The sequence below is a fragment of the Ornithorhynchus anatinus genome, chromosome 3, assembly GCF_004115215.2.
Source record: "Ornithorhynchus anatinus isolate Pmale09 chromosome 3, mOrnAna1.pri.v4, whole genome shotgun sequence".
NCBI classification, from domain to species: domain Eukaryota; kingdom Metazoa; phylum Chordata; class Mammalia; order Monotremata; family Ornithorhynchidae; genus Ornithorhynchus; species Ornithorhynchus anatinus.
Window position 1 is genome coordinate 81,778,792 of NC_041730.1, and position 18,675 is coordinate 81,797,466.

At 46.9% G+C, this 18,675-nt stretch overlaps 1 protein-coding gene and 1 non-coding gene across 2 annotated transcripts in view; both read right to left on the bottom strand.

Moving 5' to 3' along the window:
• Positions 1–15,495, bottom strand: part of OPN4 (opsin 4) — a 32,216-nt gene extending 16,721 nt beyond the window's left edge. Inside the window, exons 1-5 of the mRNA XM_039911324.1 lie at positions 15,352–15,495; positions 8,920–9,065; positions 5,176–5,309; positions 4,181–4,384; positions 627–798 (exon numbers count right to left, since the gene is read on the bottom strand). Coding sequence (XP_039767258.1) covers positions 627–798; positions 4,181–4,384; positions 5,176–5,309; positions 8,920–9,065; positions 15,352–15,495 — 800 coding nt within the window. The remainder of the gene's footprint in view (positions 1–626; positions 799–4,180; positions 4,385–5,175; positions 5,310–8,919; positions 9,066–15,351) is intronic.
• Positions 271–407, bottom strand: LOC114810509. Its single transcript, XR_003758208.1, has one exon. It is a non-coding gene; the product is annotated as a small nucleolar RNA SNORA7 (small nucleolar RNA).
• Positions 15,496–18,675: the final 3,180 nt, after the last annotated feature.

Consider the following 18,675-nt stretch of genomic DNA (forward strand, 5'->3'; position numbering starts at 1 on the left):
TTGTATCTGTCCCAGTGCTTAGCACAGTGTTTGGCATACCTTGTCTTGTCTTATGCTGTCGAGTAGTCTTTGACCCATAGAGACTCCATGGACACATCCCTCCTAGAATGCCCCACTCTCCACCTGCAACCATTCTGGTAGTGTAGCCATAGAGTTTTCTTGGTAAAAATATGAAAGTGGCTTACCATTGCCTCCTTCCAAGCAGTAAACTTGAGTCTCTACCCCTTGACTCACTTCCATGCTGCTGCTTCCCAGAACAGGAGAGTTTTGACTTGTAGCAGATTGCCTTCCACTCGCTAGCCACTGCCAAGCTAGGAATGGAATGGGTAGGCCTCTGCTTGACTCTCCCCCTGGAAGCCGAGACTGGTAGAATACTGGAATCTCTCTAAGTGCAATCCTGAGAGGGGGGTTGGCAAATAGAAAACACTTTATAAATGCCACAACGATCAGTGAGCTACTGCAACCTGATGACAGATCAGGTGGATTGATTGTGGAGGTGATGGTGATGATGATGATGGTAATAATGATGGATATGATGGGGTGAGTTTTGGGTGGGGCCTTGTTTTTTACCTCTCTCCCTCTCCTAACCCTGGTAAGTCCCAAGCCTGATCAAAAGAATCTCTCACTTGTTGGTACCCCTGATAGCCCGGAAGATGAAGAAGTAGCAGTAGATGATCATAATCAGGGGAATGAAGAAGACAAAGCAGAAGAGTAGCATAGTGTAGGCCCGGACTGGTGGCGTGAAGGTCATGTAGTCCCAGGAACAAGACGTCAGGAGCCCTTCAGGTACGTAGGCACCTTGGAAGAGGGAAGAGAAAGGTGGAAACTGACATGAGATCCAGCCTCAAAGCTCCTTTTTCTTCTGGAATGGGAAGAGTTGATGCGGGACAGAGTCCAATTATGTAAAATAGAATTGTTGCCCTAGAGTCTTTTCTGGGAAAGTTGCTCATTTCAAAATAACCTTACTGGGGAAGGCCTCTCTCTGCTACCCTTCAATCAATCAATTGTATTTGCTGAGCACTTACTGTGTGTATTTTGTAGATAAAGTTGGAGTCTCTACCCCTGCCATGGAGGAGTTTATAATCTAGTAGAGAAAACAGGCATCAAAATAAATTTCACATAAGGGAAGCAACACAGTATAAGCACTGCGGAGGTGAAGGTTGGCCAGCCCCACCCTTTGTCCTGCCATACACAACGACTCTTAGTATAACCCTTGCCCAAGACAGCATACTCCATCATCCCCTAAAGCCTAAGTACTAAAGACTAAAAACTTTCAAGATAGTCTTGTTTAAAGATATCAGCTGCACATGCAGCATTTGCACAGGAGAGAATATACGGTCAGGGCCTAGGGAAGAGAGACAATCGATCAAACCTATTTATTGAGTGCTTAATGTGTGCAGAATATTGCACTAATCGCTTGGGAGAGTACAATACCACAGAGCTGATAGACACGTTCTCTGTCTGCAAGGAGATTAGTCTAATGGAGGAGAATCAATCTCTGGACTGGGAACCCCCACCCACAAGGAATTTGTCTAGAGTGAGGGAGGAGATATTTCTTTTTCTCTCCAAACCTATTCTGCATTATTGAGGGCAAAGCTGACCCACAGTGGTTGTTAGCTTCCACTTCAGTGTTTTCTTGGTAACACAGCACTGATGATCGTTTACTATGGCAGGTCTATCATGACTCCACAGCTAATTCCACAAATCTCACTTTCCCACTTGAAAGGAAAGCCTGGCCCTCTAGCATGTTGTGCTCCCTAAAGTACCTCCCTTCTCCTCTCTTCCTGAACCCACAGGACCACTTACTTGATTCATTCGACAACAGGAGCATTACGTCTCTTCCTCTATATTGTAAACTCGTTGTGGGCAGGGAACACATCTGCCGACTCTGTTGCATCGATAAGAGCTGGGTTCCGGGACCCCCTGCTGGCAACACCCCATCTGCCTATGCTTCGAACTGGGCCTCCACGTCCCAAAGGTTGGGCAGCACTTGCTCCTATTTAACTCTCAGAAATTGAAACTCTACTCTTTGTAATGTTCTGGCCAGGAAAGATTTCTTTGCAAATAGTAGCAATAGGATATTGTGAGCTTTGTCAATGCCTGTTGAGCCCCAACAGCCTATCAAATACTACTCAGAACAGCAGGAAGCTAATTAAAATTGGGAAATGAATGTTGGAGGAAGCCTGCCCCAAGAGAAAAAAGAAACTACCCGGAGATTAAATGAATCATCTAGAGGGGACAGATAATGTTGATCACTGTCCTGTGTTTTTCCTCCTGGTTCTCAATATTCTTCTGTTTCAAGGTGAACACTTGAACAATAGACCAGATATCTGTTGCCCAATTATCCACCAAGACTCGGAATACAACTATTAGACCCTAATAGTAAATTAACAGCTTCAGTCAAATTCTTCCAGCTTCATAAGGCTGCTTATCATGGTCATTTTAATATGCCACATTTTAATGTAATTGCTCCATCATTGGTATTTCTTCGGTATGTAAGTTATGCTTTGGGAAACACCCTTGGCTTGAGCTGCTCTCTTGTTTAGGGATTTGTAAAGGACTGTTCCCAGTGGAATATGATGGTCCCTTTGGGGGTTCAGTGATGCAGCTGAGCCACACAAACACTGCAGATGGAACTGTTGAGAATCAGCATGGTCAAGTGGATAGATCACAGGCCTAGGAGTTAGAGATCCTGACTTCTAACCCCAGCACCCCCATTTGTCTGCTGTGTGACCTTGGGCAAGTCACTTACCTTCTCTGTGCCTCAGTTCCCTTAATTGTAAAATGCGAATTAATATTGTGAGACCCAGGTAGGACATGGACAATGGCCAGTCTGATTAGCTTCCATCTCCTAATGCTTAATTCAGTGCCTGGCACATAGTAAATGCTTAGCAAATACTGAATATAATAATAATAATGATAATAGTGGTATTTGTTAAGCACTTACTATCTACTGGGCACTGCATGAGGACTCCCAACTCACTTCTTCCTCCCCTTTCCCCATTAACTTTGATTATTCTACTAGTTTTGTTTAATCATCAGAAGCTTGAAACACCAGAAACCATTGCAACTTATGCGGTTTTTCTTAGACAGAGCTAATAAAAATCCAGGTTATGGAGCTGGAGACCTGAACTAATAACTAGATAGCATCGATTCATTGGCAAGAAGAAAGTGCCTTCAGAACAAGGGTTTAAAGTTTGGCCTCTACTGGTTGTCCCCTCCAGTACCAATCATCCTCTTAGCTAACCTCCCTGCCTCCAAACTCTCTCCTCTCCATTTCATATTGCACTCTGCTACCCGAATCATTTTTCTAGAAAACAGTTTTGCACCCCTCTCCCCTCTTCTCAAAAATTTCCATTGGTTGACAATTTCTCTCCCCAACAAGCAGAAACTCTAGACCAACAGCTTGAAAACACCCAATCAACTCTCTTCCCTTCTTATCTTAGTTCTTCTCCCATCGAGACCTAGTCCTCATGTTTCGCTTCTCAAATACCGATGTAGTCACTGTGCCTCACTCTCAATTCTCTCTCCGTGGAGGTCTTGCTCATGGCCTTCATCCTGACTGGAACTCCTTCCCCTTTCATATCTGGCAAACCACCACTCTCCCCATCTTTCCAAATCACATCTTCTCCAGGAGGCCTTCCCTGCCTAATCTCTCAACTCCCCACCATTTTTCCCTCGCTACTGCATCATCTATGCACTTGAGTCCTTGACCCCCTAGGCACTCTGTACTCCACCCTCTTTCTCTACAGCACTTATGTACATAGCTTGAAATTCTATTGCTTCCACCTGCCAGCAATTGATTTCAGTGTCTGTCTCCTTCAGACAATCACTCAATCATCATATTTAGTGAGGACTTACCAGGTGCACAACACGGTACTAAGCACTTGGAAGAGTCCAGGAAAACAGAGTTAGAAGGCATGTTCACTGCCCCCAAGAAGCTTACAGTCTAGTTACAGCTACAGTCTCCTTCCCTAGATTGTAAATTCCTAGAGGGCAGGAATCATTTTTACTTACTCTATTGTATCAATCAACCAATCATGTTTATTGAGTATTCTGCACATAGTAAGTAATCAGTAAATACTACTGACCGTCTGGGAAACTTGCTGCCACCAGGAATTTCACCCTAGACCCTTTCTGACCCACTTTCCCCATGTTACCCTGCCGCTACCCCACTCACTCCATCCGAAGAAAGGCGGGAGGCTCCAAGCCAGAGAGTAAAACCAGACACCGGTCAGGATCAGCAGAGCCCTCTTCTTGGAGATGACGCCTATGGAGGCCAGCGGGCGGGTGATGACGAAGTACCTGTCCAATGCAATCACCGTCAGGGTGATCATGGATGTGATGCCGAAGAGAGCACCACAGAATGCGTAGAGCTGGCAACCTATTCCCAGGCAGAGGAATACAGAGAGAGAGAGTGAGCACACAGCTTCCCAACAAGTCACTTCCTGAGAAATGTAGGGATGAGGAGGGGAAGGCCTTGGGGATTTAGTCAAGAGGACTGGAGGGTAAAATGTAAAATTCCTAGTCAGTGGTGCCAACCTGCCATACAAAAAGGACCCTTGAAGGAACGATGTGAGTTCCAAGGGAATCAGTGTGGCCTAGTGGAAAGAACACAGGCCTGGGAGCCAGAGGAGCTGGGTTCTAAACCTGGATCTGCCACATACCTGCTGTGTGACCTGAGGAAAGTCACTTAACTTCTCTGTGCCTAAGTTCCCTCATCTGCAAAATGCAGATTCAATATCTGTTCTCCCTCCTATTTAGACTGTGAGCCCATATGGGACCTGATTATCTTCTATCTACCCTAGTGCTTACAACAATGCTTGGAACATAGTAAGTGCTTAACAGATACCACAATTACTATTAGCCATGTGGTGGTTTGTGCAGTCATTCATGCAACCAAAAAAATCTGGGAAATATGACTGAGCCTTTGGATGTTTTAAAACTCTGGCTAAATACCTCTCCAATTGGGTCCAGGCATGTGAGCCTCTTGGGAAAAAGTAGGAAATTCTTCCTCTGGCTAATCTGTGGCACATTTTCCCAGCCATTTATCTGATGCCCAACAGACATTAATGAAAGCCAATGACCAATATATACCCAGGCTTGTACTCTGAAGTCACAGGAGCAAGAAGTACCTGAAAGGAATGACCTTGTGGCAATTACAGACCCACATACCTTTCTCCCCAAAAATCCATCTCTTGTGAAGACTGCTGGCAAAAAACACGGGAGCCTGGGTGAGGGACATAAAGAAGTCACTGATGGAAAGATTGATGATGAACATATTGGCAGGAGTCCGGAGGCTTCGACTCCTGTGGGAAACAGACCAAAGTCAAGTTACCACATGCGGCTACAGGGCCGATGAGGCTGGGCACATTCCCTGAGAAACTCAGTAGGGTCTGGGGGCCCCAGTTGAGTGAAAAAATAAAGTCTGAGGCAACTCTGTCTCACTCATACCCCCCCAGCTTGGGGAGGGAGGGTGGGCTGATTTTGTGGATCCGTTCAACCTCTAAGGAAGCACGGCCCATTAGATTCTCTGACCTTGCCTGCCCCCTGGCCTTGTTGAACAGGAAATTGATGTCCTGGCCACACGTTATGGATTTTCTGGATCTGGGTCAGGCTGATCTGGGGAGGCATTTTCCACTGCTGATGGGATTAGTAGCAACTGCCGAATGGGGTGATTAAAAAGGAAGGCATTCCGCCTCATCAAGCCCAGCTGCTCCCCTTACTGGGGCGGACAATGAACTCTGTGAGCTGGCCAGGGCAATGCCCACCTCACCTGACAAAGCAGCAGCAAGGAGGACGAACCGGTCTGACCACTCAGGCAGAGATGTCGGGCCCAGTGGGTGGGTCCCACTGGTCTGAGTCTTAATCTTCCTCTGCCTCTCTGCTGCCTTCATCACTGTGGACCACTCCTTTCTCCCGGAAACACTATCCATCTAGTCTTGGTTTTTATGATATAGTCCTCTTCTGGTTCTCCTTTTACCTCTCTGGACAATCCTTCTTTCTCTTTCCTCTGCTCATTCTTGGCCTCCCACCCCCCAAATTGTACCATAAGCCTCTATATTGGGTCTCCTCATCTCACTTTTGCAGAGGGGCTCATCTGCTTCCACAGCTTTAACTACGGCCTCTATGTGGATGACTCCCAAATCTACCTCATAGATAGCCCTCATCTCTCTCCTCCAATCTCACATTTCCTCCTGCCTCCAGGTCATCTCTACACTTAGGTCCTGCTGGCACCTCAAGCTTAATATGTCCCAAATGGGTTCCTCATCTTTCCTCTCACATCTTTTTCTCCTCCTCCCTTTCCCATCACCGGGGACAACACCACCATCTCCCTACCTCTCAAGTCTGTACCCTTGACATTATCCTCCACTCCTCCCTCTCTTTCAACCCACATTTTTAGATCATTTGCCAAATCCTGCCTATTTTTCCTCCAAAACATTTCTAGGATCTTCCCTCCTTCCTCTTCATCCAAAGAACCACCACAGGGGTTCAGGCACTAGCAATATCCCAGCTTGACAACTGCATCAACCTCCTCGCTGGCCTGCCTGCCTCCAATTTACTCCCCCTTCCAGTCTATACTACTCTCTATTGATCTGATTATGGAATGAAACACCATTCAGTATATGTCAACATATGTATGGCTTTACAGCACACAATCAGTTCTCTCCCTCCTACTTATCTACTCTCTTCTCCCACTACTCCCCAGGTCCCACTCTTCATTCCTTTCAAGCTATCATACTCAATGTGCCCATTCTTGCCTCACCTGCAGGTAATCTCTTGTTGATGTTCTCACCACTACCCGGAAAATCCTTCTGTTCATATGCAACAGAACACTGCTTTCCCCATCTTCAAAACCCTTCTAAAAATCACCTTTCCTTCAGGAGGCCTTCTACAATTAATCTCAATTTTCCCAAATTATTTCCCCCAACTGCAATGTCAGCCCTTCTACACCACCTCAGCACTTAACTACACAACCTTCCATAGCACTTATGTATGTATCCTTATTCTCTCTCATTTCTTCCACCCTATAATTTATTTAAGAGTTTGTCTCCCCCACTAGATTTTAAGCTCCCTGAGGGCAGGAATAATGTGTATTAATATCTTTCCCAAGCTCTCAGGGCTCTGCACACATTGAGCTCTCAATAAATGCTATTGATTGAAATTGTCAGGTGGCCTGGAAGCTGATGGCTAGTAGGGTCTCACGAGACTCCTCTATCCTTTTTGACCCAGCGCAAAGGATTGTGGTTCTCTGTGGAAGAGCCATTTTCCTCCCCACTGTAGTGCTCCAGCCCTCGAATAAGATCCCTCTGATGCTCAAGGCCTAAAATGATTCTCTGGGAGGTCAATGTCTGAGTGGGGAAAACCCAGTTCTCCTGGGACCACCAAAAAACAGGAAGAAGGTCAGATGGGGTCGCTGCTGGATGACAAGCAAGATAAGTGTGACTTTGGGCAAGTCACTTAACTTCTCTGTGCCTCAGTTCCCTCATCTGTAAAATGGGGATTAAGACTGTGAGCCCCACGTGGGACAACCTGATTCCCCTGTGTCTACCCCAGCGCTTAGAACAGTGCTCTGCACATAGTAAGCGCTTAACAAATACCAACATTATTATTATTATTATTATCTGTAAAATGGGGATTAACTGTGAGCTTCACGTGGGACAACCTGGTTACCCTGTATCTACCCCAGTGCTTAGAACAGTGCTCTGCACATAGTAAGCGCTTAACAAATACCAACATTATTATTATTATAAGTTAGAACAATTATCACAGCCATATAGGCTGATTCCAGTCTCCTCAAAGGCCAGGTTCCACTGCTGACTAGAGAAAGAGCAGTGTAGCCTAGTAGAAAGTGGAAGTCAGAAGTCGTGGGTTCTAGTCCTGCCTCAGTCACTTGCCTGTTGTGTGACCTTGGGCAAATCATTTAACTTCTCTCAGTTTCCTCATCTGTAAAATAGGTATTCAATACCTGTTCTCCCTCAAGAAGCAGCATGGACTTGTGGAAAGAGCATGGGCCTGAGAGTCTAAGGACAGGTTCTAATCCCAGTTCTGCCAGTTGCCTGCTGTGTCACCTTAGGCAAGATACTTAACTTATCTGTGCCTCGGTCTCCTCATCTGTAAATTGAGGATTCAATACCTGGTCTCCCTCCTACTTAGACTGAAAGCATTAAGTGGGACAGGGACTAGGTGCAACCTGATTAACTTGTATCCACCTCAGTGCTTAAAATAGTGCTTTACACATAGTTAGCTCTTGATAATACTTATAATTATAATGATAATATAATAGTTATAATAATAACAATAATAATACTTAGACGGTGAGCCCCGTGTAGGACAGAGACCATGTCCAATCTGTTTATCTTGTACAGTCCTTGACACATGGCAAGTGTTTAATAAATATTATAATGATTAGAGCCAGTGTGGCTAGTGGAAAGAGAAAGAGGCTAGGAACCAGAAGACCTGAATTCCAGGCCTAGTTTTGCTATAGACCTGCTGCATGACCCTGAGAGGTCACTTTATCTCTCTGGGCCTCATTTGCTTCAGCCATAAAATGGGAATAATGATACCAGACTCTCTCAACCTCATAGGGTTGTTGTGAGGATAAATTCAGATAACTGATGAGACTCTCTCATCAAAATAAAATTAAAACCACTCTACCAATTCAAACCATTATTATTTAAAAGGCCCCTCCATGGGTGTCTAAGATGAACTATTCAGGAAGATCATTCCTCTACTGTCCTGAGTAACTCACCAGGATTACAGTCCATTCAGGTCTTTAAATGTTCCCAAAAAGCCACAGATTCCACCTCTCACCCCACCAACTAACCCAACCCCACTTCCCCCAAGCCCCAGCACCCAACCCCAAGAGACACCACCTGGGATTCCAGCCTCCTCCCCACCCCCTCCGGACCTCAGTACCTGCAGAACGTGTAGATGACCAGGAAATTCCCCAGCATGCCTGTAATGCCTACAGCCAGAATGATGGCCCCAATGGTGTAGTGAGCGTGGTCTGGGACGTCTACTGTCGGGAAGGCGTGGTAGGAACTGGGCAGTGAGGCTTCACCCTACAGGGAAAGATGGTGGAGCAAGATAGATCCTATTAGCATTGGGATTTCCAGTTTCTGGGATCTGGTAAATGTCTTGGATTCCACAGGGAAGATGATGATGATGATGATGATGATCACTATGGTATTTGTTAAGTGCTTACTATCTGACAAGCATTGCTCAAAATGCTGGATAATGCTATAAAAATCTCTGTTGAGCCTTTTGATTTCACACCTGAGACAAGCAGTGGCCAAAGCATGTTAAGCATCACATTGGGCCTCCAGGTTGAATCCTGGGATCATGAGCTTGCATCACCGAGGATTCACCACCACCCCCGCCGCCACCCTAACCAACCCCATGCCCACCACCATCATCACCTACTTCTTAATGGAAGGAAGTTTGTTCCTTTCCTCCCCAGTTGACAGTAGGATGAGGCCACCTCTGATTGAGGAGAGACCCAAAGGCTTGGAGAAAGATGCATGAAAGGGATGGATAGTGAAGTACAGGATTACTGTTCCCTAAATTCAAAGTATTTAGCACATAGTAAGCACTTAATAAGTACAACTATTACTCTTACTATTATTGTTATTATTAGTAGCAGTAGTAATATGGATCTGCTTATTGTTCTATTGTACTCTCCCAAGTGCTTAGTACAGTGCTTTATGTACCGTAAGCACTCAATAAATAAGATTCAGTGAAGGAATGTGTAAGAGTTAAGGAGCATCCACTGGAGCTGGAGTGTGGCAGATTCAAACAGAGAGAAAAAAATCATTCCTCCACCAGAGGTGGGGAAAACACATGGAATCTGTAGCTACAGGAATTTCTACAGCCAGAAATACCAATAAGTTCAAGAGGATTTGGTTAAATTCATGGGTATCTAGAGGGAAGATTTCTCCCTCCTATTCCTACTTCGACTGTGAGCCCCACGTGGGACAGGGGCTGTGTCCTACCTGGGTAACTTGTATCTACCCCAGTGCTTAGAGCAGTGTTTGACACTGTGAGTGCTTCACAGATAGAGAAGGCTCAACAAGGTTCAAACAGAATTTATCTTCCCTCACAAACCCTGCCCTTCCTCTATCTTTCTCATCACTGTAGACAAAACCACTATCTCACAAGCCCATAATCTTGGCATTACCCTAGACTAATCTCTCTCATTCATCCCACATATTCACTCTGTCACCTTCACAACATCACTAAAATCCACCCTTTCCTCTCCATTCAAGCTGCTACCAAACTGATCCAAGCACTTACCTTACATCATCCTGACTACTGCAGCAGCCTCCTCGTTTATCTCCCTGCTTCCTGTCTCTCCCCACTCCAGTCCTTACTACATGCTGCTGCCCTGATCATTTTTATAAAAAGCCATTCAGTACCTCTTCCTGCTTCTCAAGTTGTTCTCCATCCACCTCCAAACTGAAGACAAACTCCTTACCAAGAGCTTTAAAGCACTTAATCAATTTTCCCCCTTCTACCATGCTTCACTGATTTCTTACTACAATCCAGTCCATAGGCTTCACTCCTCTGATGCCAACCTACTCACTCTTCTTCAGTCTCACCTATCTCGTCACCGGCCTCCCACCCCCTTCATATATGACAGAGAAGCAGCTTTGGGCTTGTGGATAGAGCATGGGCCTGGGAGCTAGAAGGACCTGAGTTGTAGTCCCAGCTCCACCACTTGTCTGCCTTGTGACCTTGGGTGAGTCACTTAACTTCTTTGTGTCTCAGTTCTCTCCTCTGTAAAATGGGGATTAAGATGGTGAGCCCCATGTGGGACATGGACTGTGTCCAACCTGATTAGCTTGTATCTATTCCAGTGCTTAGAACAGTGCCTGACACATAGTAAGTGCTTAACAAATACCATTAAAAAAATCACTATTCTCTCCATTTTCAAGCCTTACTAAAATCACATCTCCTCCAAGTGACCTTCCCTGACTAAGCCCTTAATTCCCCTACAGCCTCTCCCTTCTGCATCGCCTAAGCACTTGGATATACCCCCTTTAAACACTTGCATCTGCAGCCCCACAACACTTATTTACGTATCTCTAATTTCTTTATTTGTATTAGTCTCTGTCTCCCCCTCTAGACTGTGAAGTCCCTGTGGGCAGAGAACGTATCTGCCAACTCCATTGCATTCTACTCTCCCAAAGACATAAGACAGTGCTCTTAAGCATGGCTCAGTGGAAAGAGCCCAGGCTTGGGAGTCAGAGGTCATGGGTTCTAATTCCGACTCCACCACTTGTCAGCTGTGTGACTTAGGGCCAGTCACTTAACTTCTCTGTAATAGGTCATGCTGCTTTGCAGCTGCTTGGGCATCTATGTGTCTGACCTGACCTGCTACCACCACTGTACTGAAAGCTTCTCAGAGCTTGGTTCAGAATGCTGCCTGATGAGTGATCTCAGTAACTACTATCACCTGGAGAACTAATTCTGAAACAGGAATTCAAGCCTGAGTTCCCCTTCCAGTTTAACCAGGTTTCTATAGCGATGCCAGGAAGCCGGGCATCCAGCCCAGGATCACCCAGGACTTGGGAAGCAGATCCCAATCCTTTGGTTCCAGGTTTTACTGCTGCTGTCTCTGCAGCCCCCACTTTGAAGGAATGGATTTCCCTATTTGCCCAATGGGATGCAAGACCAGAAAGTGGCAGACCTTGGAACTGTGGCTGGCAGAAGGGAGATGCTTGCCAGCCCTTGGACAAAGCTTTCCAAGAGGTCTGTGTTGTCAAAGGAAGGCCCCACACACAGCGGAGGATTCTGGGGAAGGAGCCCAGTATGAATCAGTGCAAATGAGCAGCATTAACACCAGGTACAAAATAAGCAATCAACAAGCAAAGGAGGCTCCAAAGCCAAGCAGGGACCTCCCCATGAGCAGTAGGAGTAAAGGTTAGCTTTCCTCCCAAAGTAAGGAGACAAGACAGAGGGGAGTAGAACCAGGCACTGAGAACCAAGGTCAAGCAGGATCCTTCCTCATGAGCTGTAGGAGCAGAGCTTGGTTTCACTCCAAAAAAAGAGGAATGATAGAGGAGAGTAAGCCAAGGTCAGGATAGAAAACCACCTGGTGAAAGGAGTTCCAGAGCCAAGCAGGACCCCTCCCTATGAGCAGTGGAAGCAGAGCATCCCCCACTCCCCCTCTATAAAGAGGGTGGAAAGTCACCTCAGGGGAGGGAGGACCAGAGGAGAAACAAATAAAGATTGACCAATGGGAAATGAAGGAGTAAGCTGTGATAAGGATGAAGATTTGTATTATAACAGCTCTTGCTGGGTACTCAGTGAGTGGTCCCCCTGAAGTGGGATTCCAGGACTCTGCTCCCCAGAGGAAAGACTAACTACAGCTACTCAGGCCTTGGTGCTGTGGGGGGGGGGGGCCCTACCAGTGTGGGTCAATGAGCTCTTGGGTGCTGAGTTGACCAGGCTGTGCTCCACAGTGCCTGCTGGATGTTGGGATGCCCGGTGGGTGGATCTCCAATAAAACGGGCCATGTGATGACAACTGGAGATTTCTGGTGCTCCCCGAGATCAGCCAGGTGAGCATGCTGAGGGCTCTCAATGGCAGAGGGGAGACGGACAGCTTCTCCCTAGGGGCTGGAAGCGGGTGGGAACTAGCCAACCCCGGGACCAGCCTTCATAAATGGGAGTTGGGGTTGGACCAGAGGCCGGCCTGTGCTAAAGAGGATGGGGTAATTGGACGGATCCTAATGGGCAGGGTCAAGAGGAAAGCCTCCTTCCTGAGCTCTCACACGGTCCAGGCCCAGACCCAGGCCCAGGCACTTCTGCCATTGGATCTCTATTGAAGGCGAGTTTGGGCCTGCAATTCAACCAGGAACCATAAGCTGTCCCCTCATGCTAATTGTACCTCTTTTAGGAAGAAGCATAAGTTCCCCATTCCAACACTGACTTTTTCTACACTTTTAGCTTTCAATCAATCAAGCAGTGGTATTTATTGACCACTGAGTGCAGAGCACTGTACTAAATGCTTGGGATAGTACAACTTAACAAATTGGAAGACAAGTTTCCCTGCCCACAATGAGCTCATTTGTGAAACCAAGGGAAGCTTCGTATCTCCCCTCCCCTACATGACCCTATCCACCTACACCCACCTCCATCTGCCTCTTGATCAGTGAGGATCAGCCAGGTAACAGTGTTCCGTCCCTTCTGCATCACCTATGCACTTGAGTCTCTACCCCACAAGCACTTAGGTGCTCACCATGCCTCCCACCCCCACAGCCCTTTATGTACATTTTCTTAAACTCTGCTGCTTCCCTTACCTGTAATTTATTTTATTGTTAGTCTGTCTTCTCCGCTATATTATAAAATCCCTGAGGGCAATCAATCATATTTACTGATTGCTTATTATGCCCAGAGTACTGTACTAAGCCCTTGGGAGAGTACAACAGAATTAGTAGATATATTCCCTTCCCACAGTAAGCTCACAGTCTAGAGGGGTAGTCAAATATTAATATAAATAAATAAATTGCAGATATGTACATAAGCATTGTGGGGCTGGGAGTGGGGAAGAACGAAAGAAGCAAGTTAGGGTGACACAGAAGGGAATGGGAGAAGAGGAAAGGAGAACTTAGTCAGGGAAGACCTCTTGGAGACATGCCTTCAATAAGGCTTTGAAGAGAGGAGAGTCACTGTCCTTCAGATATGAGGATGGAGGACATTCCAAATCAGAGGCAGGACATGGGTGAGAGATGAGCAGCAAGATAGGCAAGATTGAGGTACATTTGAGAAGTTCAGCATTAGAGGAGCAAAGTGTATAGTGTGGGTTGTCTGAGGAAGGATGAGAAGCAAAGTGCTTGTTTGGTCACCAACCCTTTTGTGAGGTTTGGTTTGGGGAATCGTTTCAAGGGTTTGGGGCTCAACCCATGGCTGGAGTCCTGCCAGGGCCAACAGTGGGCAGTGGATTCTCATTGTCTGGCAGACTGTATCTACTTTCATTCATTCATTCAATAGTATTTATTGAGCGCTTACTATGAGCAGAGCACTGTACTAAGCACTTGGAATGTACAAATCGGCAACAGATAGAGACAGTCCCTGCCCATTGACAGGCTTACAGTCTAATCGGGGGAGACAGACAAAAACAACAGCAATAAATAGAACCAAGGGGATGAACATCTCATTAAAACAAAAGCAATAAATAGAATCAAGGTGATGTACATCTCATTAATAAAATTAATAGGGTAATAAAAATATATACAATTGAGAGGACGAGCACAGTGCTGAGGGGAGGGGAAGGGAGAGGGGGAGGAGCAGAGGGAAAGCGGGGGAAAAGAGGGCTTAGCTGAGGGGAGGTGGGGAGGGGTAGGGGAGCAGCAGAGGGAGCAGAGGGAAAAGGGGAAGCTCAGTCTGGGAAGGCCCTTTGGAGGAGGTGAGGTCTAAGTAGGGCTTTGAAGAGGGGAAGAGAATTAGTTTGGTGGAGGTGAGGAGGGAGGGCATTCCAGGACAGCGGGAGGACGTGGCCCAGGTCGACGGCGGGATAGGCGAGAACGGGGGACGGTGAGGAGGTGGGCAGCAGAGGAGCGGAGCGTATGGGGTGGGGAGTAGAAAGAAAGAAGGGAGGAGAGGTAGGAGGGGGCAAGGTGATGGAGAGGCTTGAAGCCTAGAGTACTTGTCCCCGCATGTGAACTCCTGGAAGGGGAAGTTGTTCTGGGCAGTGGGTGAGTGGCTTTCTATATTGTAAGCTCGTTGTGGGTAGGGATTGTGTCTGTTCATTGCTATATTGTACTCTCCCAAGTGCTTAGAACAGTGCTCTACATGCAGTAAGTGCTCAATAAATATGATTGACTGACTGACTTTCTGAGCCTCTTTTCCGTTCCCTGCAGGCCTACAGTGCAGCTTCTCCCCTTTCCTCCTCCCTCTAGGTCTAAGGACACCAGAAAGGAAATGTGAGGTGGGGAGTGGAGGGAAGGAGAAAGGGAGGAAAGTGAGTGCTCAGAAGAATTTGGGCTGGGGAAAGGAAACTGCCCCTCCTATAGTCTGGACACAAGCTCCATCTCTGCTGGCTCACCATTGAGCATGGAACGTCCATTCACACTGGACCTCATTCTGCCACCCTCATTTTTATGGGATCTTCCTCCCTTCTCCTCAGCTCATCACCCAACCCAGCCCCTGAATTCTCCCTGCTGCACTCACTTTCAAGGAATGAAGGAATGCTTGGTCCTGGTCTGTTTTGGAAATGATTTTTCTAGGAGATGCTCGGGAAGGGGAGATGGGACCATTTGCCAAACTGACTGACCCCACAGCGATCTTGCCAACCCCACCAGCCACAGGCTTAAGGGACAAAGAAATATTTCATCTCCACACTCACCGCGGGAGTCACAGGGGGAAGGTCCAGCAAAGTATAGATGTCTGCTTCTGAGCTGTTCCAGATGTTGAGGGACGTCACGATTTGGGTGCAGTTGGCATCTGATGATGGGCCTGGGCCCCCGTGGCGTGTGGAGGGAGTGTTCATCCCGATGAAGCAAAACTGGCTTTCAAAGCCCCTGAGCTGATGTCACAACTCTGCTCTGGAGCTCAGTGATCACAGCAAGTCACCCACTGGCCAAATTCCTGCTGCTTCTCCATGTCCAGCAGCTGGCTAGAGATTCCCTCCCTAGTATCCCAGGACGGCTCAGGGAAGGGTGGCTAGCAGCAGCTCATCGCTATTCCCATCGCCGGCTAAGCCAAGGCAGCAGGAACAGCAGCAGCAGATGGATCAGAAGCGGGAGCAGCTTTCTTTTAAATATCAAAGCCTGTCCGGTTTGCACATGCCCAGTCAGGGTGCTGCCCCATCCTCTTCTCTGGTTGAGCTTAATTACCCAGAGATTCTGATGCCACTCTGGTAGCACTGAGTGGAGTTTACTCTCTAGTCAGGTTCCCTTGGGTTAGACCAATAGCTTGTTTGCTCACAGGATGAAAAGGGTCCGGGGGGGAGTTCACCCTCTCTGACCTAAGCTTTATCCCCTTTTGCCAATTCTCCTGCTGCTGGGTGGGGGAATCTTTCCCCACCCGCCCAAGAAGGGCTGGGTAGGGGTAGAAATGGAAGAAAATTCCAGGTTAGTCCTCAACTCAGCTAGCTAGCAAGGAGCAGCCTTCCTGGGAAGGAAGAAGAGCTGAGCTTTAACCAGGAACACAGATGAGGTCAGCTAGATCAGGAGCTGGAAATCTTCATGCTCCGAAACGCTCTTGCTTCCCTCTGGGTAAAGCAGGGGAGACCAGTGGGAAACTGAAAAGTACCTGACTCTCCCTTCTTCAAACCTGGCTGTGAGGTTGGGTTTGCCTGGGGTAAATATCTGGGTTCCTTGATTCTGACCCATGTGAGCAACACCCCGGCTTTCGAGAGATGGTAATGAGCCCGTGCTTTAATGCAGCCAGAAACCTTTCCAGAAAGTAGGTTTGTCTTTCTGGGGGATTTGTGAGTTCACTCTGAGAGCCCATTCAGAGAAAATTCCCATTCTGACCCAGATCTGCTCTCTTTATTGTCAGTGCTCAACGAAAGTGGACATGACCCACCAAGCCTCCCAGCTCCAGAGCTACACTCTTGGCCAGAGATAAATGAAATACAGGCCAAAACCTCAACTGGAAGTTGAAATGATGAAGGGTTAGAAAGACAATCGGTTCTAAGCTGGTTTAGGGTAGCCTGAGACTCGCTTCTCAGTGTTGCTGAAAAATATCGGAAGGTTTGACACTCCAATCTCCAACCCTACCACCTGCATACTTTTTTCCCCATGCCAGACAGGCTCACAATGGTGATGACTGTTCTGGTCTGTGGGAGCTTAGAAAAACCTTGAGTCAGAGGCAGGTCTGTCCAAGGGAGGTGCATGCTTGAGTCTAGAGAATCATCTCTTCCTAATAAACACGACCAAAAACAGAATGGTCTTGGGCAGCCATCTTGATGAACTGGAGAGATCTGGGTGCAAGAAATAGTGGAAAAAATTTTGATCCTGAATCAGTGTAAGTCCTCTGTTAGTGTTTAAACTCCTTCATAATAATAATAATAATAATAATTTCTAAACAAATGCCATAATACTAATACAGAAATACTGTTCTAAGTACTGGGATAGATACGTGTTAATCAGACTGGACACAGTGTTTGTCCTACATTAGGTTTGCAGTCTACGTAACAGGGAGTAAAATTTAATCCCCATTCTACAGAAGAGGTGACTGAAGCACAGAGAAATTAAGTGTCTTGTCCAACATCACCTAGGGGACGTGTCAGAGCCAGGATGAGAACCCAGGTCCTCTGATTCCAGGCTAGTGCTCTTTCCACTAGGCCCTGCTATTTCTATGCCACTTCTTTATTTTGTACTTTTCAAGCAACTAGTACAGAGCACTGAATCAAGTGAATGCCCAATCAATCAATGGTATTTATTGCATGCTTACTATGTGCAGAGAACTATAGTAAGGGCTTGGGAGAGTACAATACCACAGAGTTGGTAGACATGTTTCATGCCCACAAGGAGCTCAAAGTCTAGAGGAGGACACAACAAATTCTGCTGCCTGTTACAACCACTACTATGCTGATGAGGTATAGTGTCACCGCTTGCATTTTCCCATCTCCGTGCCACAGTTATTCACCACCAGACCGCAGTGGGGCATTGGCTCTGGGCTTTTTGACTGTATGCCACTAAGTCATCAGCGGTCTACTTTCCACCACTATCCATTTTAATCCAACTCGAGCACGGGCCTGGGAGTCAAAAGGTCAAGTGTTCTAAACCCGGCTCCGCCACATGTCTGCTGTGTGACTTTGAGCAAGTCACTTAACTTCTCTGGGCCTCAGTTACCTCATCTGTAAAATGGGGATGAAGAGTTTGAGCTCTATGTGGGACAGGGACTGACTAGGGTATTTACCCCAGCGCTTCGGACAGTACTTGGCACTAAGAAAACGCTTAACAAATAACATTATTATTATTATCACCATCCTAAAAGGGCTCTTTTCCTACCAGGGCCCCAGGGGAGAGGGTTGTTGTATACTGGACCCAAGTTCAGCAGCTGAACCCAGTGGGATGGGTCTGGAGCATCCCAGCTGAGGGAAAAGACCCAAATGCCAGGCATGGATGGACTTCTTCATTCTCATGTTAAAGGGATCATGGATTGTCACTTCATAAAAAATGAGTGGAATTGAGGGGGGTAAGGTGAGGAACTAAGCTCATCAGTCCTGTTCCACTGGGGTGGGCTGTAGGCTTGACCACCCCCTCCCCCAGAATGGAGACCTCTGGAGGGGGTGGTGAACTGATGTGAGTGAGATGGGGGAATGAGTGTCTGTCTCCACATTTGTGGACCAGTATTCCCCATTGCACTAAGTGCTTGGGCGAGTACAAAAAGAAGAGATTTTTCTTCCAGAAAAAAGATTCCTGAGCTTCATATTTGACTCCTGTGCTTTGTACCTTATCAGAACACTTGCCCCCTCCCTTCTTCCCTCCTCAACAGCCATCTTCAACTGTTTGCTCTCCAATGGCTTCTTCCCCATTGCTTTTAAACATGTCCATGTCTCCTCTATCCCAAAAAATCCTCCCTTGACCCCCAGGCTCCCTCCAGTTATTGCCCTATTTCTGTCCTATCATTCCTCTCCAAACTCCATGAGCATGTTGTTTACACCCACAGTCTCAAATTCCTCTCCTCCAATTCTCTCCTTGACCCCCTCCAATCTGGT